The sequence below is a fragment of the Rhinolophus sinicus genome, chromosome X, assembly GCF_036562045.2.
Source record: "Rhinolophus sinicus isolate RSC01 chromosome X, ASM3656204v1, whole genome shotgun sequence".
NCBI classification, from domain to species: Eukaryota; Metazoa; Chordata; class Mammalia; order Chiroptera; family Rhinolophidae; genus Rhinolophus; species Rhinolophus sinicus.
Window position 1 is genome coordinate 74,287,800 of NC_133768.1, and position 22,199 is coordinate 74,309,998.

The following is a 22,199-nucleotide window of genomic DNA, read 5'->3' on the forward strand; positions in this document are numbered from 1 at the left end:
TTCAAGTGACCCTTACTTTACTAAATAATGGCCCCAAAGCCATTCACATACCTTTTATTATAGTATTTTATTATAATTGTTCTATTTCATTTTCAGTTACTGTTAATCTCTTACTGTGCCTAATTTATAAATTCAACTTTATCATAGGTATGTATGTACAGGAAAAAAACGGTATATAGGGAATTAAGTACTATCCGTAGTTTCAGCATCCACTGGGGGTATCAGAATGTATCCCCCGTGAATAACGGGAGACTACTGTCTCTGGTTACAGAGTCCCCATTTTAAAAAGCTCATTATCCGGCTTCTCTCCCACAGTCATCTAGCCTTGGGTCTATGAGGGGCGAAGGAGCAGAGGGGGCCACTTCCCGGGCTGACCTGGCATGATCTCATGGGAGATAAGCTGCTAAATCAGAGGCAGCAAAAGCAGAGTTGGGATTAGCAATCACAACCCCCTCTCCCACCCATGGCAGGTGATCACACCACTTTCCCACCAAGCCTCAGAGCTGTTCTCTACTCGGGACAACTGATTTGTCGTCTCTGATATTTAAAATGGGAGCTAAGTAGCAGAACAGCCATACCTGATCTCAAGTTTTCTTATCCCTTGAACCACCCACCTCCCACCCATGGCAGAATTCCTGGGTAGAAAAGGGGAAGTGCAGGGCAGGGGGACCATGCTACAGAATAGAGTCACAGCTCTTTGGATCTGGAAGAGAACCCGGAAAAGGATTTGGAAGAGTTATTTATCTTCAGGAATGTAGAGCTCTAATCCTTTACAGGCTCAGAGGGGGTTAAGGAAGTGAATGGATTAGAGCTCAGTTTTACAGCTTCCTGGTAGTGTCAAGCTTTGCCACAATTCCCAATTCTCAGATTTGAAATTTTGACTCACCCCCAAGCCTCCAAACCTCACAGAAGCCCTCTGCCCCCTAGTGCCCACGTGACCAAACCTTCAAATCCTGGAGGGCCTTGCATTCCAGGGACACCAGGATCACCAAGAGCCCCAGGTGATCCAGGAAGCCCGCTGAGGCCATCTTTGCCAGGGATGCCAGGTAAACCTTTGGAGCCTGCAAAAATAGAAGCCCCACAGCGGGGTACTCAATGTGCAGGGTCTGGATGAGCCCTCCCTGGAGACAGACGAATCGTATGTCATGTTCAGGACTCACCAGGAGAGGGCGCACTGGCCATCGTGTTGGAGCACATACTGATCTCAAGGCTGAGCCTCCAGATGTCTGGGCATCTGGGTGCTGGGACTGCGCTCTGAACTTAACCCTTCTGAGTCTGTTCACACTCATTTCCTCCTCCCTTCCTGCGGGGCCACTGCTGGCATCCCATGTCAGAAATGAGGATATGGAGGTCCAAAGAGACCACTAGCTTACTCCAGTTGAGGCAACAGTGGAATCAGAAGCCAGTTTTCCTGTCCCCCAGCCCTTGGCTTTCTCCATTGTTCTTCACCCCCCACCATATTCCCTCCTCCTCTCAGCAGCACGTTAGTGAGGGACAAGCTGTCCGCAGTAGCTGCTATGCTCTGCCCATTCTCTAAAGTTGAGTACAGCTGCTGGCCCTTCCTCCAGACAAGAAGCTTAGCAGCGTTGAGGGGAGCAGAGGAAACACTTGGGGAAGGTGCCCTTGGAGCTGGGCTTCCCAGCCAGTTGCTTCAGCCTCTCAGCCAAAGCCATCTCAGCTCCCTGAGAAGATCCCATTCTCTGCAGCCATCCTCACCTTGTAGGCCTACAGGGCCTTGACCTCCAGGTTCCCCTGTGAAACCAGGGATGCCATCGATGCCCGGTAGACCCATGGGTCCAGGAGGAGCCTGGATGGCTTCTGCAATTGGTGTTTGGCCAGCAGCACCCCGGGGGCCGGAAAAGCCTGTGGGCAGGTGGGGGAAATGGAAAAGCCTGTGGGCAGGTGGGGGAAATGGAGATGCCAGGTGGAGGCCAAGGAGGCAGCCAGGGCGGGTCCCTGGAAGTCTTCCTTTCTGCCTCACAATTGCCAGCTTTCTGCCCTTCCTGTTTGTCCCCACAGTCCCCAATGGATCCTGACAGGATGGCTCTCTCCACGCTTTACACAATGTCCTTTTTACCCATCTATCTCCCCACTGGATTGGCATCTCCTTGAGGGCAGGAGCTGGGTTGTACTCATCTTGTCTTCTCAGGGCCCAGCACAGAGCCTGGTGCGTAGTAGGCAAGTCCGGAAACGTTTGCTGTAAATATGGTTGGCTGAGCCTTTGCCCAGGGCTAGGGTGGTTGGTTTACTCACTCACTGGTCAGAGTACAGTGCCAAGGAGGCTGAGGGGATGCCCCCAACCCCAGTTGTTCATTTGGCATCATCATAGCCTACGACTAGCTTAGTATTAGTAGACAAACAAGCCAATTTGCTTACTAATTTATTGAACAAGCATTTCTTGAGTGTCTAGTATGTGCTAGGCCCTGATAGATCAGGGGACAGAGCACTAATAAGACAGACCTTTTTGGACATTACAGTCTGGTGATAAAGATGAAAAGTGCATAACCTGACAAATACCACTAATCTTACTGCAAATTGTGAGAAGTGCTAGAAGGAAAGGAAAAATGCAGTGATCGTGGGATGGAGCAGAGGGGCCTATGTGGTGGAGAACCTGCTTTAGAGAGAGTGATTAAGTGGTTTCTTATAAGCAGTAACATTTAAGCTGAGACCATTAAAGCATTAGAAGGAGCTGAGGGTGGAGGGTGGAGGGCAAGATTAGTCCGAGAAACAGAAGTAGCATGTACCAAGGCCCTTGGGCTAGATGATTTTGGATAACTGAGAGGCTACTGTGGCAAGAGCACAGTGAGCTGCAAAACGGAAGAGCTGGTGATGAGGACGAAGAGGGAGGCATCACATAGGGCTTTGTGGTCATAGTTTATTCCTACGCCATGGGAACCCAGTGGATGACTTAAGTTTGTATACGATCTCTCTGACCACTGTGTGGAGAAATAATTGTTGAGGCAGGTGCACAAGGTTAATGGGGAGACAAGTTAGCAGGTCACTGCAGTGATTCATGTGGGGAATGTTGGTGGCTTGGGCCTGGGTGGTAGCGGTGGAGGTAATGAGAGGTGAATGGATGCAAGGCACATTTAGGAGACAGGAGACACAACCCTCAGGGCTTGCTAATGGATTAGGTGTGCGTGAGTGAGGGGGCTGCTGGTAAAGCATGCTCTTTCATTGCTGCTTCGAGCAAATGAGTGAGTGGTGATCTGAGTGCAAGCCTAATGCCCACTAATGCAGAGAGGGGAGACCAGGGGAAGGATCCATGGTGGCAAGGCAGCAGTGGCCTCCTCAGCAGTCTGGGGAGCTGATGGAGGCAGAGGTATCCTCAAGGTGGAGAAACTGCCTCCCTGGAGCTTGATCCAGCTGTTTCAGGCATCCAGGCTTTCCTGGCGTGGCACGTAGTGACTCCTAAAGGAATGTTACCCCTGTACCCCTCCCTTGAGCTCAGGATCAGCCAGGCACATGCTCTGAACTCACCTCTTGGCCCTGCCTTCCCTTTCATCCCGGGAAATCCTGGATCTCCAGGTGGCCCAACCTTGCCTGGAGTCCCCATGAAACCAGGTTCACCTCTCATGCCTGGCAAAGTCCAAAGGAAAGCAAGTCAGGGCCTGGTATGGTAGTGCTGGTGGGAAAGGGGAGGGGGTGCTGGTGGTAGGGGTGGAGGCAGAGGTGAAGGCGGGGAGAGCATTTTCAGCTGACCTCTCTTCACAGGGCTGCAGGAAGGATCCACGTCTGACTGTGAAGTGGAAAAGGGCCCAATAGCCAGCCAAGCAAGTAGTCATACCTTTCAGTCCTAGCTCTCCAGGGAGTCCAGAGAAACCTGGAATTCCTTGGTCTCCCTTGGGCCCTTTAGGGCCAGGAATTCCAGGGAAGCCAGTGTCTCCAGGGTCACCTTGATCCGAGGATGGTCCAGGGGGACCTGGGGGCCCTGGGGGGCCTGGGCGGCCTAGGGATGAAATGGGAAGAGGGGTGAGGGCCGGGGAGCAGGAAATGAGCTGCTGAAAGGCTTGGCACTGATAGGAAGCCAAAGCCCATCCCCAGGGCAGACAATGTTACCTCACTGCCTTTGGGGTCCCAGTGCCCAGCTCTTCCCAAACCCTTCTAGCAAAATGCAGCCTGTCCCAGACCCCATATCCCTGCTGGGGCAGGGATGTGAGGGTGAGCAGGCCCATGCATCTCTAGCAATAGGGATAGGGCTGAGCTGCATATGGGACCTCCCCAAACTCCAGACTAAAGGCGATGGCCAGCCCTCTTTTGGGCTTTCTGTTTTTACCTCTTTCTCCATCTAAGCCTGGTTGCCCAGGGTCACCAGGCTGTCCTGCTGTGACTGAGGGCAAGGAGAGGCCTGGGGCACCGGGGGGACCAGCAGGGCCCTGGAGACCTGGGAAACCTGCAAAGAACAAATAAAAGGGGCTGCATGGACTTTGTGTGCCCAGGAAAGGGCCGGGCTTTCTCAGAGAAAATGGAAGTTCACACAGAGGAAATGGAATGGGTTAGGTAGCTGCCAGACCAGCGGACACCAGCAGAGGGCTCTTCTCCCTTCATTCTACCTTGGCAGCCAGCGGACAAATGCAGCTGACAGGGTTCAGAGACTCCCCCTCCCAGCAGGTGCTGCATTTAATTGGGATAGAGCTTTGGAAAACTCTAGCTCTCCAACCTCGTTGGTAATGGAAATGCTTTAGATTTCCCCCAAATCAAGAAGAAATGGCATGACTGCAGCACCTGGAATTGAAGTTTCCTAAAGGGTTTTCAAATGTGTAATTGTTCCTGTTACACGACATGTCATTAATTTAGCCAGTTATATCTTATGCTACTCAGAAAGGTTACAGGTCGAGGTGGGTACAGGCCCCAACTAGTCAGAACAGACACCTGCTGGACCAGAACGGAGGCAACAAGGGTGCTGTGCCTCCCTCTGTCTTCTAGGACTAACTTCTGGGTCTTCTAGACAAACTGGAAAACATTTTTATAGGTAATTCCTGATATTAGCTGAATGCTTGCTTAATTGTCTACAACAAGTCTCTCTGTACTAAATCCCTTCCCTTTTCTGGGCCACAGAGAATAGCCATTAATTAGAGTGGATACAGAATATTTGCTCAAATTTTAATACTGCTTTCCATGTTTTCGGTTTATGGAATGATTTCTATTATAATATGTTCAAAACCAAAAATTTCAACAGATGACAGAAGATTTATTTAATATGCACAGATTGAATATGTAGATGATAATCTTGATGGAAAAACATGCCGTGTTTTCCCGAAAATAAGACCTAGCTGGACCATCAGCTCTAATGAGTCTTTTGGAGCAAAAATTCATATAAGACCCGATCTTAGTTTACTATAATATAAGACCGGGTCTTATATAATATAATATACTGTAAGACCAGGTCTTATATTAATTTTTGCTCCAAAAGACGCATTAGAGCTGATGGTCTGGGTAGGTCTTATTTTCGGGGAAACAGGGTATCAAAGCCACACAAACAAATGTAGAAGTTCATATTATACTTTTAGCATGGAAGAAATGCATTACTTTGGTATATTCTAGAAGATATTCAAATGAAGAAAAACAGATTCAAACTGCTTGATAAAGTGTTCTGATGGTTGAGATTCTTATTTTTTGTTTGCGACAAGAAAATCCAAAAATATTCATCTTGCATTTTATTTTTCTGACAAGAAAAGCCAACTATATTCATGCTGAACTTCTCATATTTAGGTAAGGAATAGCAAACCCATGCAAACTTGTAAAGAAAGATGGTAGATTGGTTAATTCAGGTGTTTTAAACAGCTCATTAAGTAATTGAATGATGAGGAAATATAGTGAAGTAAAAAAAAATAAATTTCAAGTAAAGTCTCCAATTCGGGAAAATAAAAATACAAAGAAAAACCAGTTGCAAAGCCACATGGTGCTACTTTTAATATTATCAATTATCTCTTGATGAATCTTTGAGGTCTTTTTCTTTTTCACAAAAGTAAAAATCTGAAAAGAAAGACAATTTTTTTTCTGAAAAAAATCCACAAAAACAAACAAACCGCATGCTGAAATTATGTAAAAGCCCTACGTGAGATACCACATATAGTAGAGTAAATGTGAGCAGCACAGATAATTATTCCCATCTCAGTTTTTGGAGCCACCTCCTCTTTTGACCTGTTTCTTGATTTTATAATTATACCAATTTACCATTAAACCTGAAAGAAAGGTACTACTAACCTCAGGTTAAAAAAAAAAAAAAAAAAAGGCTCATGCATTTCTTTGCTTGAGAATAAGACACTTTAAATGAGCACATGAAAATGCAAGATGGCATATTTTTCCAACTTGTGCCAGTGTCAGAGCCCTAAAACATCCTAAACATACAAATGCAGCCTCTAAATATTTAGTGCAAATATGAAAATGGTGTACTTTCAAATGATTTAGGTAAAGGTAGTGCAGGGTCCGGGATTGCTTTAGGAAGTTTCCTTAGGGGTAAATCTTCATTTTACTCTGATTTCTATGATCAAATCAGAGACAGTTCCCATGTGGGGGTTATGATATTTGCTATATTCTGTTAAAACAAATTGTTTTAATTAGATATTGAGAAGAGCAGAAGAATATCTACAAATCATATATAAAAAATAATCCAGATACAATGAACATCTGTTTCAACCATCCAATTATTTAAGAAAAAGAAGATAGCATTACGTTTGCCTGCCTTTCACAGATCCCACCAATTTCCCTCCCTTTCAGAGGCAACCACTCCTGAATTTTGTGTTCATCATTCCCTCTTCAGCAGTTTGACCATGCATATTTGTATCCCTAAGCAATATATTGGTTGTTTTTGCTTATTTATAAACGTTTAGCAATGGAATCATACCAAACATATTCCTCTGTGACTTGCTTTTTTTTCCCCCTCAGCATTATGTTCCTGAAATGTATCCATCTTGACATGTGTTGTTTACTATGTTTGTAATTGTGATTTTATTACCTCAGATAGCTAAAGGAAATGAATAATTTAATGACCAGGCATTCACAGGAAAGATCTGAAAACAGAAAAGGCAATGCCCCTGTGCTTCTATCTGGCCCCCCTCTTCTCTATCTCCCGTGAAAGTCGCCATACAATTTCCCTACAGGCTCAGACCCTGTTCGAGCCCTCATTCTGGAGAAGCTGTTAGCTTTCAGGAAAGAACAGGTTGGTCCAGACCAAAGGGAATAATAAACACTGAGACAGGAGATGCATCAGTATAAGATGCAGCAGGAAATGAATTAATGTGTGAATATAGTTCCTGGAAAACATACATACATTAATACAAACATGCAAATAAAATGTGGTGGAACCTCAAGCCCCAGAACTATGAGGAACAGAACATTTTGCAAATAGGATTTTCCCTCTTGTAATGATAAAATGGCCAACATTTCTTGAGTACCTACTATGTGCCAGACACTGTGCTAAGTGCTTTCACATACATTACCTCACCCCTCACTGATTCCTCACCAAACCTCTGAGGTAGATTCTATTATTAGGCCCATTTTACAGAAAAGGACTACTAAGGGTTCATTTGGGATCGAGGGACAAGTAACTTCCTTGTTCAAGGTTATACAGCTAGTAAGAAGTAGAGCTGGAATTTGAATCCAGTGGTCTGACTTCAGAGCCCATACTCTTAGCCATGATGCTACACCCAATTCATTTCCTGTTTTACAGTGAGTGGGATACATGGGGGTCTTCAGAACATTCCTAAGGAGAGTTAAAGAAACAGAATTCATTCTCACTATTTGAGAGGTAGGGAAAGAGAGGCTCAGAAAGAAACTTCAGACCATGTGATGAGTCAGGGGCTGAGACTAGGATAAATCTTGCTTTCTAGTAAACCCAACAAATCCTAATTGAGTGCCTGCTGTGTGCCTGTCCTAGGGAGAAATTTATCCTCTTAGTCTTGGGCTCCTTCCAGTAGCTACACTGCCTTCCCTGGGCCCTGGGAGTGCCATCTACACTGAACACTGAGGGACTTCTGGTAAACCTCTTGCTAAGTGGACAAGCCCTGTCCCTCAGGACCATTAAACCTAGGCTCTGGCCATGTGTGCAAGAGAGGTCCTGAGGTTAAATAAGGGAGAGTGCGAGAGACTCTGGAGGCTAGAGGGGACTCTCTGAACTGCTCCCTGACTCCCCTTCCCAGGAAAGCACTAGGCATGGCCTACCCTCTCTTTCTCAGCAGTCATCAGTTGCACTGGGTTCTGAGATTCCCAGAGATGTGGAGACACACACAGCACAACCCTGTGAGCTGCATGGCCCTGATGAACCCCACCCCTGGCTCCCCAGCCAGGCCTTACACAGCTTCTACAAGACCTGACTTGGGCTCACTTACCTCGGCCACCACTTTGTCCTTTCATGCCTGGCTTCCCTGGGGCTCCATTGCTAATTCCTGGAGAACCTTTTTCGCCTTTGGGACCAGGCAGGCCAGCTGGCCCTGGCACACCAGTTATACTAGGTCCTAGGAGGAGATGCAAAAAGAGAGAGAGAGAAAGGGACAGAACTGAATGGGGGTGAGAACTGCTGGGGGCCTGCCTGAAAAAAACAGGAAAGAGAGCTCATTCACGTAGGAGAAACCCCATTTTCCTTCCTCCCTACATCAAGGTGCCCCAAATTGGGGGCTAGCAAGGAGATCTATGACTCCAAAGATACGGGATACACCACAGCAGAGAACTCATAGACAGTCCCCACCAGGCTTCTGGAAGAGTTGTTGCTCTCCTCCTTGCCCTTGAGGGTCTTCCTTACCTGGAGCTCCTTGGGTTCCTTTGGTTCCTGGAAGCCCATTTAACCCGTGCAAACCAAGAACTCCAGGATAACCTGAGGGGAGAGAATATCAGAAATGGCTCCGGCAACTCTGAATCATGAAGGGTCAGCAAAAGTTCCTGTCCCCAAGGGCACTGCAAAGTTCTCATTTTAAAGGTCACAGTCTTTCTTGAAGCATTACTTAATGCCCTAAGGGAGACTAGACCACCACTAATCTAAACCCTCGACACTAGGTTTTCCTGACTCATATTAGAAAACAATATAGTTTAAGAGTGGGGTGGCAGATAATTAGGTTTCTTTTTTTTTTTAAATTAAATTTACTGAGGTGACAATTGTTAGTAAAATTACATAGATTTCAGGTGTACAATTCTGTATTACATCATCTATAAATCCCATTGTAAGTTCATCACCCAGAGTCAGTTCTCCTTCCATCACCATATATTCGATCCCCCGAGTTGCCAGCTCCCAGGGATGCGCTGCCCAATCTCGTAAATCAGGGAAAGTTTATGTATGCCAGGGCAATGACCTTCCTTCATAGCTTTTCTCTCCATAGAGTCCATGTTCTCCTCTCCTCATTCATGCTTGCCTTCCTTTTTTTCTCCCCATCCTCCTTTCCGTTATCCCTCATGTGGCCCAGTCAAGGACTCTCCTGATATGGCTTAATCCCAGCTACTGTCTCTTAATATAAAGTAGTTGCTGTCCCTTTTTGAAAGAAGGACCCTTTCCCTCACTGCCTTCTCCCAAATACACATACCTTTAGTTCCTATTAGGCCAGGAGGGCCCAGAGGCCCAGGTATCCCTGGGTGGCCTGGAGAACCTGGAAGCCCTGGATTTCCTCTCACGCCTCCAATCCCGGGAAGTCCTAAAAGTGAAACCAACGCAGAAGTTCAGAACGGGTCAAGGCTTGAAAGTAGTTCTAACTTTTTCAGAACAAAGTTGTCATGTGATGTGGTACCTGGGGAGCCAGGACGCCCAACATCTCCAGAAATACCAACTTTCCCATCGTCACCTTTAATTCCAGGGAAACCTATGTCACCAACCAATCCAGATTTTCCTTTCGTACCTACAAAATCAAGAAAAATGATGAATGATCAGGTCACATTTTAGGCAGTGTGTTCCTCCATTAGAGAGGGTGAGTAGGAAGGTGAAGTTACTTGAACTGCTAAGGGAGCTAGGTCCAGTGAAGAAACTCTGTAAAAGATCGTGGCAATGGTCTTCACATTTGAAATGCGATGCCCAATTGAAAAGTAAGTAAACTTTAGTGTGGAGGTTCCTCGAAAAATTATGAATAGAATTACCATATGACCCAGCAATCCCTGTCCTGGGTATCTACCCAAAAAATCTGAAAACATTTAGAGATAAAGACATGTGTGCTCCAATGTTCATTGCAGCTTTATTTACGGTGGCCAAGACATGGAAGCAACCAAAGTATCCTTCGATAGATGAATGGATAAAGAAGTTGTGGTACATATGCACAATGGAATTCTATTCGGCGGTAAGAAAAGATGATATAGGAACATTTGTGACAACATGGATGGATCTTGAGAGTGTAATGCTGAGCAAAATAAGTCAGACAGAAAAAGCAGAGAACCATATGGTTTCACTGATATGTGGTATATAAAACTGAAAACAACGAAAGAACAAGACAAACAAATGAAGAAACAAAAACTCGCAGACATAGACAATAGTTGAGTGGTTACCAGAGGGTAAGGGGGGGGCGGGAAGGGGGTAGGTGAGGGTAAAGGGGATCAAATATGTGGTGATGGAAGGAGAACTGACTCTGGGTGGTGAACACACAATGTGATTTATAGGTAATGTAATACAGAATTGTACACCTGAAATCTATTTAACTTTGCTAACAATTGTCACCCCAGTAAGCTTTGATTAAAAAAGAAAAGTAAGTAAACTTGTTCTGAGTGTCCCCAGAAGTAGGAGCAATGGGTGGAAATATTTGAGAAGTGGTTTAGATACCTATAAACTAAGGGGGTGAACACCATTATCCCAAAGGTCTTAGACTTATGCCATACGTTTGTGAGTCTTGAAAAAAGAGTAGGCTGGTTTGCTTGGGGAAAACTGTGGGATGCCTGTGAGTGGACACATGTGAGGCAGGAATTTTTTCTGCACTAGATAGAAGAAGTTGCAGAACTTGGGGTTGGCCTCTAAAATTCTTTTCAGTCCTCAGTTTTGAGGCATCTGTGCGACACATGAGACAAGAGTACTGCAGCCTTACCTTCCACACCGGGTTCCCCAGGTTGTCCCTTGGGTCCTAGGCTACCAGCAAGTCCAAGTGTCTGGCCTTGATCTCCTGGGGATATCAAGTATTGTTCAAATAGTCAGGAAAAGCTTTAGCTCATTTTGTAGCAAGGAGATCTTTTGAAGGCAAAACATTTTCAGATTCAGTAAGCCAGAGGAGCTCCTTGACAAAATTACCCATTGGGTAAAAGGTGACCAATCACCAACGAAGGGCTGAGATGCTACAAGGCTACTGTCATGAAATGCTGCTGCTACATGCAGCATTGGGAAACACATCACTAGGCTTAGTATGGGCAGAGAAGATAAAAGAAAGGGCCCTAAAACATCACCAGAATGAAACAGTGATGACAGCAAGGATGGGACTTTTCCCTGCCCAGTGGGCTGGGTTCAGCAGGGGAAGAGACTGTCTAGAGCTGAGGTCCTCCTCTGCTGCCGAGTCTAGAAGGCAGGTGGGGTCACACCACAGTTTGTCACAGGTCTTTGAGGAACAAAGACTGCCAAGGGGGTTTGGCCAAAGGGGAAACATAAATCGACTCACTTTCCCCTAAACACAGAGATTCCCCCCCCCTCAGGAAAGTCCTAGGGCTGCTAGAAATTCACCTTGCTCTGGAAAAACACATCAAAAGAAAATGCTCCTTACCTTTTAAACCTGGGAGGCCAGATGCTCCAGGGAGCCCAGGAGACCCACTGAGACCCTGGGAACCCTTCAGAGCAATGTGAGAATCATTATTTCTGCCCAGCGCTCAGGGCCTCCCACCCTCACACCCTCCTCTCCCTGAGCCACTGCCTTAGAGATGTCTATCAGGTACTCTGGCAGGAGTGGACCGGGGCGCGGGGGAACTGACAGCTTGCAGAGGGGAAGGGGATGAGCACAGGACAGAAACTCGTACTTAGGGTTTTTAGGGGAGGGATTCGATCTGCAGATTAACCTTGGTTTTGTCATTCATAACTTCCTAATGCCTATTAAAGTTGGAATCTTGGGAAATCAATGTGTGGCTGTTCTAGCAAGTCTCTTAGAAAATATGGTACATGACAGTCAAGTCAGGCACTTGGCGTGCTCTGTAGATGGCTGGCTACCACTGCCCCTGGCAAAGCTCTGGAACGGTTACGCACAAGGAAAACAGCTGCTTCGCTAGCCCGCAAGTGGAGGTTCAGCAAGGAACATACCAGGCTGTATGTGTACAGGTACTGGAGTCTGAATTGGGGCCAGTGTTACCATTTTCACGGGAAAAAACTGCTCTACTGGCTAATGTCCAACACACTACCGGAATCTGGGAAGTGGGCATGTCAGCTGTCACCAGTACAGTTCTTCCCTGGTATCTGGTATGGTTTTGATTCATTTTGACATGTATCCAGTAAAGACACTTGCGGCCCAGTGTCTGGGACAGAGTCTGAATTCTGGACTGGGTCACTGTGCTCACTAGGCCACCACCCAGAACACCCCTTGCATTCACCTGGCTTTTTCTTCAAATTGCCATATCTACTAATTCTGAACCTTTGCTCATGCTCACCCTCCTAGAATGCCTTCCCAGTTCGATTCCATCCCTCCTAGTGTGTGAGTAGCCAGGACCATCCAATTGAGAATTATTTCTTTTGTAGTTACTTTGGGGATGTGTGTGTGTGTGTGTGTGTGTGTTTTCTCTCCGCCAGATGGACTGACACTTCTGGAGGACATGGACTTTGCCTTCAGGGAGCACGGGTGTTCTGTGATCTGGTTCATTTAGAACCCTCACTACTGCTCCTATTATTGCTACTATGTATTCAGAGCCTGCCATACACCAGACACAATGCTAAGTGCTTTACATCTATCATTTCACTTAATCCTCACTACTGTCTGAAGGAGTTTTGAATATTATTCCCATCTTTTACAGATGAGAACAGTGAGGCTCGGGCAAGTGAAGCAATATGCATGAAATCACAGAGCTAATGAGTGATGGAGCTGAGATTCAAATCCAAGTCTGTCTCATTGCTAAGCCTACCACCCTGCATTTGAAGAACCCAGAAAAGCTGCGTTTCATTCTTTGCCAGTTGTTGTCTCTTGTGGAGGCAATAAAGACCTTCTGAAATCAAAACATCAGGAAGTCTGTACTGAATTCTTATGATGTGCCAAACAACGTGGGATGCTGGCCGTGGGAAGCAGACCAAAAAAGTGTGTAAGGCGCAGCTCTTGTTCTCAAGCCCTAACAATCTCATTGAGGAAACCAGACCCACACAGAACCAATGAGAACCGATATAAGCAGTGAGAAGGAGAGTGTGCCAGAACGGCGGGGACTCAGGGACTCCTGGAGGAGCAGGTGTCTGGGTTGGGGCCTGAAGGATGTGCAGGTATTAGACAAGTGCAGAGGAGGAAGTCTGTCATGGGGGAGATCGCATGAACAAAGGCCCAGAGGAGGGATGTTCAGGAAAGGACGGGAAGAACTGTCAGACTCAAGGAGAGGGCTTTGTCTGGGGTGAGCTGGGGAAGGGGCTGGGATCAGAAAGGTGGGCAGTAGGGACATGTCCTCCTGTGATGGAGGTGTTTCTCTAGTAGGGAGACAAAGATCTGGGCACACTTACACTTTCTCCTGGCATTCCTGGGAAGCCCGAGATTCCAGGGGACCCCTTTAGGCCAGGTAAGCCCCTTAGTCCTGAAGAGCCAGGGAGTCCTGGTCTCCCAATAAGTCCCCTGATGGTGCTGGGGAATCCAGGAGCTCCAGGAAAGCCTGGTGGCCCAGGGAGGCCAGCCTCTCCTTTGTCACCTGGGAAAGAAGCAAACAGCTTTGAAAAAGACTCCGGGCAAGAGAAAATCTGCTACTGCTGGTGCCCTGGGTCACAGGCAGGCAAAGTGCAGGCTTGGGGACAGTTAGCTTGAAGGTTGAGGTGGGGGTGGGGTGCTGTCTTCAGCCTTATAGGGCACTAGTCAGGGCCATCCCAGCTCCAGCACTGGGAAAGCTTCTCAGTGCCCATGCCCCACCATCTGCCAGGCTTATCCAAGGGTACAACAGCCTTTGGTTCAAAAACTCAGTTCCACAGTGGCAAAGCAAATTGGCAGTCTCAAGGTCCAGGCACCCCTTAGGCTCAGGGAAGGCAGGCTTTCTGGACCCTCTGCCGCCACCCATACTGCTGCTCTGCGATGCCTTGTACTACGGGGCCTTTTCTTAGGAAGGAAGTTGAGTTTGGTTGTAAAAACTTTCTTGAGCATTTCTCCTGCCCATTCCTTGCCTCAGTACCTCTGGGTCCAGGAAATCCATTGGGTCCTGGGGAGCCCCATGAGCCTTTGTCTCCTTTGAATTGGAGGTTCAGCATTGGGGGTCTTGGACTGGGAATTCCCACTGGCCCCTGGTCGCCTCTGTCTCCTGCAGGGATGGAGATCATGAGATCTGCCTAAGAGGGAGCTTAGACACGGGGTCAGGAATAGGCTGACCTTTCATATAAGCACCAGCCCCAGGCCCCCCTTACGAGCCCTTCCAGCTTTTTCCCTGCCCCGTTTCCACAACTTTTCATTTATGTGCATGCCCTCTCCTTTGACAAGCCCAAACTCCACCAACAACTTTAGACTCTCCTCTGTTGAGCATCTGAAAATGTCTGACAAGGCCTCTAACATGCAGTGGTTAACTCAGAAGAGATTAAGTCTTTTGGTTTAAAAGGACTTCATTTAGAAGCGCCAAATCTTATTATCTAACACAGGGTTGGTACAAGCCTCATGAATCACAAAGCTGACAAACAAAATGTACCTTGGGAAGCATGAATGGCAACTCCAGAATTCCATTTCCCAGCTCACCTTTTTCACCAGGGCTACCAGCTTGTCCAGATGGTCCCGCTTTTCCAGCTAACCCAGGAATTCCCTTTAATCCGCTTGCACCAGGAATACCAGGGAGACCTGGCACCCCTGGAAAACCTACCAGTCCAACAGACCCCTTCTCACCTGTTGAGAAAAAAAATAATTTCTATTTTTATCACTCTTTTACATACAAGGAAATGGAAGCTCAGAGAGGTTAAGTAACTTACCCAAAGTCACACAGCTAGGAAGTTGCAGAGAAGGGATTCAAAGCCTGCTTTCCTCTAACTCCAAAGCCCAAGCTCTTAGTCATTACACGTTACACTATTTCCCTGAACAGGGACATAACATTAAGCAACGAAAAGGAAAGAAGATGTGGGCACCTCTCTTATGATTTGATTTGTTAAGGCAGAGCTCATGTGTGGAATTAAAAAAAAAAAAAAAAACAAGCCTAGGGCCAGGAGGCAGGGAGATGAGCTCTGAGCTCTAGACTGGCACTGTTTCTAACCAGTTGTGTGATCTTGGACCACTCACTTTTCCCTGTGTAAAACGGAGCTGCCTCTCACCTAACCTCCGGTGTACAGCAGGACAATCACAGGGAATGAGAGCTCTCAGGCTCTGTGGTAGGGGTGCTGCAAATGAGTAACTCCAGTGTGGCTGTTACTGTCTTGGGCTTTATTGACCCTGCTATTCAGCCCAGTGCTTCCTTACACCCAACAGGTGGTGAAGGTGACTCACCTTGGGTGGGGGTCCTCCTTTAGCACTAGCCTTGTCTGACAATCTTGCCATGGAAGCCCTGCCCACCTCCCTCCCTATTCCTCTTTCTTAGGCAGAGGGGAAGAGGCAAGCTGGTCAGCATGGATGCTCCTTTGTGGCACCCACTGGTGCTTTCCTAATCACTTCACTTACCCTTCGGACCTGGCAGGCCTGGCAACCCAGTGCCCCCTGGCAAGCCTGAGTTCCCCAGGAAGCCAATTAACCCTGAAGATCCAGGAAGGCCTTTTAGCCCAGGCAGACCCTTCTTTCCAGTTGATGCAGGGGGACCTGTCTCGCCTTTTGGACCTTTCTTGCCAGGATGTCCTGAATCACACAGGAGAGAACACAAGACAGCTCTGAAGTGAGTCTCTGTCCAGATCTGGGCCACTGCCCATTCCCATGGCTTCTGGTTGGTTGACTTGTTGGGTTTTATAAATGGCCCTTTAACAATGGCCTATGCAGGCTGCTCACAGGCAGAGATTTTAATTGGCTAAAGCATAACACCTATCGACCAGAGAGCCACACCAATGACTATTACTTCCAGCACAGCACAGTAGCTGGCAGGGTGAGCAAACCCCTTCTGATTATAACTTCTTCCCTCTTTATGAATGTGGTTCACACTTTAGCCTCTGAATGAAGCTCTGAGAAGCCAGGGAGGCAACTGGACTCTAGTTGCCTAGTACTTCCAGTCTGAAGCACACCACAATGGCAGTTTCCTGAGCCAGTCGGTGAAGTAGAGGTTAAAGCTGAGCCATTGTTTCAGTTTCCCAGGGAGCCATGGATAAAGGGTTGCCCTTTTAATCCCTCATGCAAGCAGTTAAGTCAGCCAGTTCCTTGGCATTAAGGTTGAAAGACCCCCTAGTGCCAACTACCATAGAAATCCCCAAGGCCCATTTGGTCGCCTAGGTATTCAGAGACTTCTTTCACCATGCTTTAAGTTGGACAATGGGATTAACCTCCTGAGTTGCTGCCAAAGTGGAATGTCCAGGTACAAAGCAATGAAAAAAAACACAAAAAAACCCCAAAGGATTAAATCAGTGAAGACAGAGGTATTTGGGCCCTTATGAACCTAAATGAATGGCTGATTGGGCTTTCTATGGATTGAAAAGCATCAAGTAGCTGAAAGCCCCAGGATTCTAATGGGAGGCTGTGAAGGGGATTCCACAACAAGAGAAGGAAATTCAATGGGGGCCAACTCCGCAGCATGAGTTCCAGGACCCCTGGCCTTGCCAGCTTATAGTGTATAGTCAGATAATTCCCTGAGCAGGAAAGCCAGTGGGGGTGTTAGTCCGTGAGCTTGTGTGCAGTTTTCTCACCTGGACAGCATATGTGAAGACTCCAGAAACACAGAAGGACAAAGGGGATAAAAAGGATATTAGTGGTTCTGTAAATAATTCAACTTCAGTCACATGGCCAGTAGTAAGGGGGAATGATACAGTCACTGAGGCAGGGTGAGGAGGCTGGTGCAAGAAAAAAGCAAGCTGCAAACACTAGGCTGCAACCAGAGGGTGTCAGGCCCCACTCTCGAGCAAGAGACATTGTGGCCACGGGTCCTCAGAGGCACGCTCTTCTGAGAGGCAGGCCACTACACTGTCACACACTGCTCACGCTTGTCCCCCAACCCAAACGGCTCCCCACAGCCCGGCCCAGTGAAGACAATGGACATGGCTAGACCCCTCTCCACAGCAAGGGCAGCTTCTCTAACTGAGGCAGTCAGGAGGGAGGCTGAAGCATGAAAAGGGGAGTGAGGCCGTGGGGGAGGAGGTGGGGAGGGATTTGTGGTGATATTTTGGAAGCTACACCGCAGAAATCTGTTCTACTTGGCACTGCAAGGGTGACTTGAGATTTGAAACTTTAGAGGTTAGGAAGTCTTTCTCAACTCTGGCCATGTCACACTGCTGCTATTGCCCCGCAGGGCGCCAGGGTTCAGGGCCCAGCCTAAGTCTGGCAAGCGGGCTGCTCCTCCAAAGGACCTACCTGAAGTGCCTGCAAAGCCTGGTGCTCCTGGCAGCCCTGGTTTGCCTTGGATGCCCAGTAGACCACTAGGCCCTGGGGTGCCTGGCTGTCCCGTGTGGCCTGGTGTTCCAGGGCTGCCCTGCTCACCTTTGGGGCCTAACAAGCCGAACTTTCCAGGAAAACCTAATGAAAAGAAGGGACAGATCATCACAGCCTGGATCAACAGCAGGGACTGGTCACCAAACCAACTGGCAGCGGAAAAGCTTGGCCCAGATGCATCACAAGTGCCACTGTCTTCTCAGTTCCAGGCTTGCTGCTATCCCCAGTGATTCATCAGAGGCTTTGCAAGAGATCTGACTATTGCTTGTGGTTACTTCTGGAATTGCTAAGACAGGAGAATAGACTCAGGTGATTTAAGAAAAAGTTCCCCAAAGAGCGTGGCTGAACAAATAACTTTTCATGTTAACCCCCTAATTAATCCGTCACCCCAGATTCATGCAAGTGTTTATGTAAGTATACTGGTTATGGAAAGGTTCTCTGTAGATTGTTAAGTAAGCGGGGCAAGAAGAGTTACCCTTGGGTCCTGGATAGCCAGGGTCTCCAAGAAATCCTCTGTCTCCTGGCAATCCCTGTAGGCCTTGCTCCCCTGGAGCACCATTTTTAGCACTAACGATGTCACCAGGAGCACCTTTGGGACCTGGTAAACCTCGACTCCCAACTTTTCCAGGCAAGCCATCTTTTCCAGGGAGCCCAGGAAACCCAGGCAAACCCTTCTCCCCACGAGGTCCAGGAAATCCTAAATGTAAAGAGGCAAAAATAAAAGGCCACAGAGGTTTAGAAAACATAGGTGGGCAGAGGTCTCTGAGACAGATTTTTTTTTCTACTATGAAAGCAAATGATAATGTATGTCATGAATCTAAAACTAAAACAAAGAAAGCAAACAAATCAAATTAAAGCAAAATAGTACAAAACAAAAAATTAAACTCATAGATACAGAGCACAGATTGATGGTTGCCAGGGGTGGGGGCTGGGGATGGGAGAAATAGGTGAAGGGGGTCAAAAGGTCCAAATTTCCAGTTATAAAATAAATAAGTCATGGGGATGTAATGAACAGCATGGGGACTATAGTTAATATACTGTATTGCATATTTGTAAGTTGAAGAGAGCAAATATTAAAGGTTCTCATCACAAGAAAAATAATTCTGTAACTGTATGGTGATGGATGGTAACTAGACTTATTATGGTGATCATTTAGCGATATATACATATAATGAACCATTATGCTGTACACCTGAAACTAATATGTTACATGCCAATTATGCCTTAATAATAAAAAAGAAACATCTTTAAAAATAATAATAATGTGTGTCACTTCTCTTGAAGGTCAGTAGTCCCTAGTCCTGGGAGGACTTGTCCAGAGGCAGGGACTATACCTGTGACCTGGAGGAGGTTCTAGGTCAGCGAGGCCAGGCCTTGGACAGAGCCCAGCAACCCACTCCTGGGGCTCCTACAGCGGCCAAAGAGGTGGGTTATACCTGGGACCTCCTGTCAAAGGCCCAGTCTCTACTAGAGTCGTCTAACCTCTGCCAATGTTCCTCCCTCTTCCTGGGTGTTGGAGGGAACTGAGGCACCAATAAACCCTGGGGTGCACGGCCCATGCTGTAGAACAGAGGTGGCTCTGAAACTGAGTCATCTGGGGCAGGGGTGCTTGGTAAAACCCAGATTGCTGGGCCCACCCGGGAGCTTCTGGTCAGTAGCTCTGCCAAGTGGCCAAGAATCTACATTACTAACAAGTTCCCAGGTGATGCTAATGCTGCTGGCCCAGGGAACATAGTTTGAGAACCACTGATGCAGTGTAGAGCAATGAAGCTCAGGTTGAAATGACAGGGTGTGAACAAAGGGATAGAAATGGGCCATGTCCCTCTGACTTCATCTGAATCTCTTTCTCTGACCTTTAAGGAGCTGATCCAGGAAACTGCCATAGGACCAGCAGCCAGACAACCTGACAGAGTCCCAGCTCTATCATTATTGGCTTTGTGATCTCAGGCAAGTCACTTTCCATTTGTGCCTCAGTTTTCTCATCTGAAAGTGAAGAGATTGTACCAGCTGACCTTGAATGGTCGTGGTATGCTGTCATTCTATAGGTCTTAGCTCTGTCTTGCCTGAGTTTGAAATCAAAACCATCCCACCCACACCGGAGCACAAACCCAATTCCCTACAATTGGTGGATGGCTACCACCGTCCAAACACATGCTCACACAAAAAGAGAATCAGGTGAGAGGCTCCTTTCCTTACCTGGCAATTCAGGGAGGTAAACTGATCCTGGACTTCCGGGCTCTCCTTTATAGCCACACAATCCAGGCTCGCCTGGAGTCCCAGGGATGCCACGGGCGCCTTTAGGGCCTGAAAACCCAAATGTGAGTGGTGAGGGGAAAGGAAAATCAGTGTGGCAAGGTAGGATTTGTGATGTTCAATCAAGAATTCTCGTCTCTTAGAGGGTGTCTAGTTATTCTCACCTCCCCACACAGCCCTCTCCAACAGTCATTCTATTTCCTCAGTCCTCAAGGCTGCCCTCTCAGGAGGAATGTAGACACCCAAATGCTACTGGGCTGTCCTGTCCTTACTTTGCCTCATGGCCCTCATAATTGTGCTCAGTGACTTTCTTTGGCCTCATTCCATACCTGGGAATCCAGGAGATCCTGGGAATCCTGATGGACCATACGACCCAGGAATAATACAGGGCAAGATGATACCTGTAAATGGTAACAGGTAAGTATCTGGTAAACCCAGAGTCAAGAACAATTTCCCCTAGTATGCTCCTTTACTTACTCCCATTCCATCAAATGAGACAACCAAGTTGTTTATCCCACCCAGCAGTTGGGAGCCCATGCAGAAAAATCCTGGCATCAGAAGCTCTTGGGAGTTACCCCTAGTGCAAATAACAATGACCCTGGTGTCCAAATGCCAGGATGTCACTTCCCAAACCATCAGTGCCCAGTGCCAGGCAGTCATCTCTGAAGCAGATATTACCTATAAAGGTTTCTCAGCGGTGGCCGGTGCAGGAACAGCAGCAAATGGCAATGGCCTGCTTACCCTGCCCTCATATGGAGAATGTCCTTAGGATGGGAACTTGGGGGTAGTCCTAAGGGTCCACTATGCCCACATGACAAGATTGGAGGGTTTGAAGCCAAGACCCCTGTGGGGGCGGAGCCCCAGAGAGTAGTTTCCAGGCTCTCGGCCTCACATAGACAGGTGCTGGCTCAGGTAGTAAATGGCCAACTGTGATTGCATGGCCATCAGCTGTGGCTAGTTGGCCGTCAGCTGTAACCAGTGAGCCATTGGCCACTAATAGAACTGCTGTGGCTACGCTAGAGGGAGAAGAGGAGAGAAAATGGGGGCTAGCAAGAAGATGGTGGCTGGGCTGGCAAGCGTGGATGGCGGTTTGCGGACAGTGTGGATCCAGCCTCCAGTGAGAGTATAGTGCCGCCAGAGAGAATATAGTAGTATGACTCCCCTACCTATGGCTCCGTGGGTGTTCCTTTTTGGCCTCACCATATCCTGCGTTCTTGTATGGGGAGCGGGAGCAGAGACCCCGCAGGCCTCCCCGCACGACAAATGGCGCAGCGAGCAGGGTCTCCTGCATGACAACCCCTCAAGTTCACATCTGACCTTTTCTTCGAATGAGTCTTTCCCCAAACCATCAGGTTCTTTTGACCCACCTCGTTTGGGATCTACTGAAGCCTATTGACTTTTTCCTTAATCACCAGAGTCCTTGGTCAGATGTACCAGGCAAACACTGAAGGCCACTCTCTTGCCTATGACAGACAGTGACCCTCCCCTCAGCTCCTCATTTGAAAGTGTCAACTCTGCTACTCGGGGAGAAGGGGTAGTCAATTTTAATAGTTAAGACACCGATGTTGGCATGCATAGCCCTTCCCTTAGCAAATTCTTCCTTGCCCATTCATAATGCAAATAAAAAGAGTCTATAAGATCACAGAGGGGAGGTTTAATAAAATATTGGTGAACAAATTGTATGTTGGCTCCCTCAAGTGCCATTTACAAACAATTGCTATGCTAATTAAAGTTACTCTTGGCTATTCATTAAAACAACCCCCCAAGGTCTGCTTTAAGCCACAGAGCCAACAGTTCTAATAAACTGCTATAGCTTTTGCCTGTACTTAAAACCAAACTCAAATTGTGTTTCTTAACAGATATGTGTATCAGTGATTCAGACCGCTTACTCAGTGGGCTGGCATTCCACCTCCAATCCCACTTCTACTTTCTGATATGAAGTCTTGATGGTATTTTAGCCTACTTGTCCTATTCCTAAATCAAAATTGGGAATTAAACAGTGTAATGTATTGGCAAAGAGGTTGAGTGCTGAAGCCAGACAGACCTGAGTTTGTATCTTAGTTGTACTACTAACCAGTTGTATGGTCAAGATACTTACACTTTCTGAGCTTCAGGTAAATGGGAGCTACTTATCTCATATGGTGTTTGTGAGGATTATATGAAACAATGCTAACACTACTTAGCACAGTGCCTGGCACCCTGGTATGTCCTCAATGAATAATAGTTGTTTTGTTTGTTTGTTTGTTTGTTTGTTTGTTTTATTATCTTACCTAAGGAGAAGTATTCAGAAGTACTCCTGAAAGACCATGCCCTGATTTCTACCTCAGTCAGGTTAGTGACACCACTTTCTAGCCTGGGCAGCAACTG

At 47.2% G+C, this 22,199-nt stretch overlaps 1 protein-coding gene across 2 annotated transcripts in view; it reads right to left on the reverse strand.

Moving 5' to 3' along the window:
* Positions 1-22,199, reverse strand: part of COL4A6 (collagen type IV alpha 6 chain) — a 330,706-nt gene that overhangs the window by 5,631 nt on the left and 302,876 nt on the right. For both annotated transcript variants that reach the window (XM_074324271.1, XM_074324270.1), the window contains 19 exons: positions 20,162-20,233; positions 19,776-19,883; positions 18,055-18,276; positions 17,502-17,663; positions 15,678-15,848; positions 14,772-14,915; positions 14,221-14,346; positions 13,568-13,749; positions 11,652-11,715; positions 10,989-11,063; positions 9,714-9,821; positions 9,513-9,620; positions 8,741-8,812; positions 8,331-8,456; positions 4,277-4,393; positions 3,788-3,949; positions 3,481-3,579; positions 1,717-1,863; positions 945-1,061 (listed from right to left, as the gene is read on the reverse strand). In XM_074324271.1, coding sequence (XP_074180372.1) covers positions 945-1,061; positions 1,717-1,863; positions 3,481-3,579; positions 3,788-3,949; positions 4,277-4,393; positions 8,331-8,456; positions 8,741-8,812; positions 9,513-9,620; positions 9,714-9,821; positions 10,989-11,063; positions 11,652-11,715; positions 13,568-13,749; positions 14,221-14,346; positions 14,772-14,915; positions 15,678-15,848; positions 17,502-17,663; positions 18,055-18,276; positions 19,776-19,883; positions 20,162-20,233 — 2,382 coding nt within the window. The remainder of the gene's footprint in view (positions 1-944; positions 1,062-1,716; positions 1,864-3,480; positions 3,580-3,787; positions 3,950-4,276; positions 4,394-8,330; positions 8,457-8,740; positions 8,813-9,512; positions 9,621-9,713; positions 9,822-10,988; positions 11,064-11,651; positions 11,716-13,567; positions 13,750-14,220; positions 14,347-14,771; positions 14,916-15,677; positions 15,849-17,501; positions 17,664-18,054; positions 18,277-19,775; positions 19,884-20,161; positions 20,234-22,199) is intronic.